The sequence below is a fragment of the Apaloderma vittatum genome, unplaced genomic scaffold (assembly GCF_000703405.1).
Source record: "Apaloderma vittatum isolate BGI_N311 unplaced genomic scaffold, ASM70340v1 scaffold24053, whole genome shotgun sequence".
Taxonomy (NCBI): domain Eukaryota; kingdom Metazoa; phylum Chordata; class Aves; order Trogoniformes; family Trogonidae; genus Apaloderma; species Apaloderma vittatum.
Window position 1 is genome coordinate 7109 of NW_009706748.1, and position 5769 is coordinate 12877.

Below are 5769 nucleotides of genomic sequence, written 5' to 3' on the forward strand. Positions count from 1 at the left end.
TGTCGGCCCCCATTGGCTGTCGGCCCCTTGGGGGCGGTGCCTGAGCGCGTGGGCAGACTAAAAAGCTGAGGCCGGCCTGGGCTCGGGTCAGGCAAGGGTTGGTTTGTTCTTTGCTTGGGGCTTACAAGCCTGTAACTTTGGGGAGTTCTTATGGTTTATTTTGTTATTGTTGTTTCTGGGGCTTTGGCCTGGCAGTGAAGACAGACTGAGAGAGTTGGGCCTGTTCAGTCTAGAGAAAAGGCTCCAAGGAGACCTTACTGTGGCCTTCCAGTATCTCAAGGGGGCTACAAGAAAGGTGCTGAGGGGCTTTGTAGGATGTTGGGTAGGGACAGGACTAGAGGGAATGGATTAAGCCAGAGATGGGTCAATTCAGATTGGATATTAGGAAGAAGTTCTTCACCATGAGGAGGGTGAGACCCTGGCACAGGTTGCCCAGAGAGGGGGTGGCAGCCCTGTCCCTGGGAGTTTTTAAGGCCAGGCTGGATGGGGCTCTGGGCAGCCTGATCTAGTGGGGGATGTCCCTGCCCATGGCAGGGAGGTGGAACTGGATGATCTCTAAGCTCCCTTCCAACCCTGACAGTTCTATGATACAGTGGTGGGCCTGGCATTGCTAGGTTAGTCATTGGACTTGATGATCTTAAATGTCTTTTCCAGCCTAAACAATTCTAAGTGTAATTAAAGCAGCCTTTCAAATAACAGTGCTCTTTTTTTCTTTTTTTCTTTTAAATTAAGTGCCCCTGTTTTTCAACAAATGAGCAGTAATGCCTGACTGTAACTAGGACATGCTTCATCGGAACTGTGGGAAGATACTGTAAGCAGTTACAGGGAAAATATTAGAATGAAATATTTTTTCTTTTTTAGCCTTGTGGCCAAAGGCTAAAAAAACTAATTCAGCTGCTTGTGTTTACCAAAGAAGCAGAAGGGGGGGGAAAAGGAGGCAAGGTAAGGCTGGTTTTCCCCTATTCCCAGGCCATATAATGTCCATGTCTTCGTATACTCTCTTCAGAGTACTCTTTGTAATATTATGTAGCCAGTACATAAGTATGTGAAATTTCTGTTTGTAAAGTTAAATGATACTGCTGTTAACTTAAATTGTACTGGAAATACATTTGAATTTTTTAACAATCTTCTGTGCCAGTTTGTTCAGTAAGCGAGTATTACACCAGTTACTTCCCCTCTGATGTTATAAATATTCCTCAAACCTATGCAGGATATGATGACTCTGAAAAGATCCTTTTGATAATTCCCTAGAATGCAGTACAGAACAAATGCAGCTCAGTTCAATGTAAAGAGGTCTACAAATCTCTTGTAAATTCAAAAAGCAGTATTAGGAACGGCAAGGATGTAAGTTATTTCTAGGGATACCAGAGGTGATCTTCAAAAAGGAATCAGATGTAAAATCAAGTTTGTCTGAAAAAGGCAGGATACCCTACACACTGTCTGGAAAAGCAAGATTCTAAACCAAGAGGCGAAGTTGAGCAAGGTGCTTGGGGCACAAGAGGAACAGAATAGAGATTTGGGCTGCTGCCAGAGAGAAAGCCCCAGGACAAAATGTAATTTTTGTTGCAGAAACTGATTGCTGAGAATTAAGTTTTAAATACAAGTAGGCGGTTCTATAACATTCTGCATGACAGATGTGTATTCAGTAGCCTCTCTGAAAGTGGACTGTGGCTCATATCTGTTAACTTAAAACAGTAACAATATAGAAGTTGATTACATCCTAACAAAAATTAATTAATAATTCTGATGCAATTAATCAGAAGAAAGCAATAGAGAGTTTTACGTCTGTGGGTTAAGCCAGCAATTGCATAGTATTTCATGCCTGTTTTTTCAAATTGCGTTGGCTTGCTACACCCACCCCTGTGAAAGACTGAGAATACCAGGGTATATCCCACAAGAAAGTGGAGAGCCTCTTCCATCAGGAAATTGGCAAGGCCTGAGCAAAATTTGCCTGCAGTCCAGACCCAGAAGCCTGCCATTAGGGTAGCAAGGCTTTGTCACCAATTTCTGCCCATACAGGTATGGGACGTGCTGTGTAAGCGTTTACTAGACCAAGCTGTGACAGATCAGCAGGACACTTTAAATACAAAACTTAATAATACAACTACACGTTGTTCCTTAACCTCAGAGGAAGAGTCCGCGGTACATGTGGAGAGAGAAAGGCATCTGAGTCTGAAGTGATCGGTTCATTTTCTGCTGGGAGCGCTCATCGTTGTTATACCTACCTTAAACACTAGGGGTCACTACGGCACATAAAATCCGTACTATGGCGATTTCTCTGAAGCCCAAATATTCTGCAGGTATTTATATGAAGAATTAGTATGGTACTATTTAATTAGCGTGTCCACATTATAATCATTAGGTCTAGCCTGAATATTCATAGATGCTATTTTCTGTGATGCAGGCATTTACATGCCACTGTCAAGTTGTTCCTACTCCCCATTACAAGATAGTGTATAATTGTGAAATTGGAGTTTAAGATTGTGATCTCAGTTCAGAGGTGAACACTTCCTCTTGCATGCTTTGCTGAGGGTAGAAGACTTCCGTAAAGATACAGCAGGAGCTGGATGCTGTCGCCACTTCACTGGTTGAATGCATTTATGGTATTGCTGAATCTTCAGGTTTTGAATAAGCTACCTACCAATGCAAATGCAGTAGGGTTGTAAGCAATTTTTAGGTTCATGGTTCTTCTGGTTTGTCTGTCAAGAAATTCAGCAGAAACTGTTCTAGTGGGTATAAACTAAGACATGTATATTAGACACTAATTATTACAGGAAGAAGCTTGTACATATTCAGAAAGCTCAGATGATGATATTGTCATCTTTCAGTTGTATTTGTTTCCTTCCACTATTCATTTTGGTCTAGGTAGTGCCTGTACTTGCCAATGCAAAAGAGGTAGCTTCTGTCAGAGAAACAATAACCAGACAATCCAGATAGCTGACTTTGAGAAACCAGCCTTGCTCTCTGAAAAATGCATATGCTAGAGAGTTGAACTTGGTCGTAAAATGCACCAAAAATTGAGAGCTGGTTGCTTACGTCCATAATTTAACTGAAGCGGAGAATCAGACCCTAATTAGTACACTACTGGCATCACATTTCAAACTAAAATATTCAGATGACTTTGAGGAGTAAGAGAAACAGGGCAAAAGTCAAAATCAGCTAATATATAACTAACAATACAAGCCTCTGCTGCAGAACATTCATTAGTTGAAAATAACTGAGACGTTGAAAATAACTGTGTGTACCAGCTGGTCACAGGATGACTGTGAATCATGAATGTAGTGTGGGGATGAGAAAGGCAAGCATGACCATAGAACGCATCAAGAGGTATTTAAAACAGGGAGAGGGAAATAATTATGCTGTTGTATAAAGATCTAATAAGGCTTTTCTGCAGTGCTTTGTGCTATTTGGGGATGACCGCATTCAAGAAAGATGATCTCATACTTGAAACAAGTGCAAATAACAGCTTAAAGCTTAAATTGCACTGTATATGTTAGATTTTCATTGAAGCACTCCATGATCCTTGCGCCCCTTGGGACAGGCAGCTCCTGTCCCTACTGACTTGAGAAGGAGTAGCCCCCTGGCATAGCAACTATTTCACCACTCATTTGTTTTTATCCGTTTTCCACCCTTTAGACCTGTCTACACCTGTTAGGAAGGGAAAGAAAATTATGGAAGAAAACTAGGCTTCCAGCAAAGTGAGAGTGAAGTTGAAGGAGAATAATTGTCCTGTTCTCCAGCCTGGTCGTGTACCTTTGTCCCGTATTCTGAATGAGGATGTAGGTACTACCTCTTTTGTCCTGGTATCCAGTTACGTGTCTGGAAAATCTCTTAAGTGGGATCCTGACTGGGAAGTGAAACATATGACCTCAAAAATCTACTGAAGTACTAGGCAAGATCTTGAAATGTCATTTTTGTGGAAAAGAATGAATTTGTAGCAAGGCCTTTTCCAGAACCGAATATAGTGAAAAGTCTGCATGGGTTCTCAGTTTTGTGTACTGAGGTCTCAACATTGCTCAGGTGAGCCCTACATGCTGAAGAAACTGTAAGCTTGCTAATTATTGTGTTGTGTTTTTTTTTCTTCTGTGGTGGCAGGAAGAAGGTGTGAAGGCAGAGGCAGATTGTTAAGTATGCGTCATTTCAAATGTGTTGCTGTAATGGTTATTCCAAATGGCAACGGTTATGGGAAGCAGGACCATGCTGAAGGCTGTGTACAGAAAGCAGTATATATATATGCTAAGCACACATTTCCTATACCCCTTTAACGTACAAATCAAAACATCTGTTAAAGCCTCACTTCTAATGTATGCTATGTCATTCCTGACCAGCTTTTCCTATGTAGTCTTTCTTCAGGTGAGAGCAGAGGATGCATCTTGGTCAAGTCGGGCAAGAGAGCCAGTTCCTCCAGTCTTCGAGCCTGCAGCCTGGGCGACTGAGTTGGTGATGTGACTCTTGACAAGCATGTGAAAGCCCAAGTCTGTGATGCAAAAGACTGTGAACAGAGGCTGAGTTGTTGCACCTAATACTATTGGTAAGTCTGTGGACATTCTCCAAACACTACCTTCTATCCCCGGCCTGAACGGTAGGCAGGTTGCCCAAACCGGCGGCATTTCCACTGGCATATCTCTTCATATTGCTGCAGGGAAATTTCCCCAGAAGCAGAGCCATGCCCATAACCAAAGGCATGGCCCTACAGACACTTATCAAGGCATTCCTCTCTGCTCTCACCACACTTTGTGAGCAATCCATGCAAATGAGCAGGCTGATTCACTGATCTAAAGATGTATATTTTTATAGTGCATCACAGATTATGCTAAATAGTGAGCACTGAGGATCAGGGTAGAATGCAAAGCTGTTTAATAGCCATAGGGAGTATCCCTGGAGACCTGTCAGTGTGAGGAAGATCTGGTGCAACTCATGTCTCTGTCACATAAATAGGATCTGAATTTCACTCCCATTTGCGCTCAGGTTTGTCTTCTCCATGAGCACTTTCACTTCCTTCGGTGCAGTCATGTGTGAGTCAAGATATAATGTTCATGTGTTCGTGAGCCTTGGTGTAAAACTTAGTATGTCAGTGCAGTAGCAGAGAGACAGGCAAAGTGATCAGTGAAAGCAACAAAACACCTTTCATTAAGGCTAGCAGCTCTGGAAAAGAGTGGTGGTTAACTATACAGTTGGCATAGACAATCGGTCAACAAGAAAGTTATTCTCCACCCTTTAGATGTTTTTTTCATTTTCTTCTTCACTTCAGAAAAAAGGGCTTAAGTTAACTACACAGTAAGGCCTGAAGAGAACCTGTAAAGGTCAAGGCCTTTAAAAAGAGAAGAGAAAATCTGAGGTTTTCAAGAGAAATGGTGTTTAACATAGGTGAGTTTCTGTAATGTTTTCAAGGCCTGTGAAACCCAAAGCATGCTTTTCTTTCTGCAGCTTGGGGGCAGGGCTGAAGTAAAAGATAAAATTATGATTTTTCATTGGCTTACTGTTAAACTACTCACAATTTGCTTTTTATCAGAACACTCAAAAGAGCAATTTCCACTCTGCACTTCAGCTTGTAGCAGCCTACTTCTGTATAAATGCAATTAATCTGTCTGCCAGTCTTCCTCTTTCTCTACAGGTTTATTTCAGTGGTCATTCATGAGAGCTACTTAAGAACAAAAGTCCCCAACATTTCTCTTGCAGCTTGGAAAGTAAAAATTAAAGAAGGTAAAATCAAAGTATGTTTCAGAGTTCTTGTAGCATCTTATGTATAGCTTTTGCTTACATGTAGTT

General features: G+C 41.7%; 1 protein-coding gene across 1 annotated transcript in view; it reads right to left on the reverse strand.

Moving 5' to 3' along the window:
- DUSP19 (dual specificity phosphatase 19) overlaps positions 1 to 4686 on the reverse strand; it is a 10676-nt gene extending 5990 nt beyond the window's left edge. The window contains exon 1 of the mRNA XM_009865916.1: positions 4562 to 4686. Within this exon, the coding sequence (XP_009864218.1) occupies positions 4562 to 4686 (125 nt within the window). The remainder of the gene's footprint in view (positions 1 to 4561) is intronic.
- Positions 4687 to 5769: the final 1083 nt, after the last annotated feature.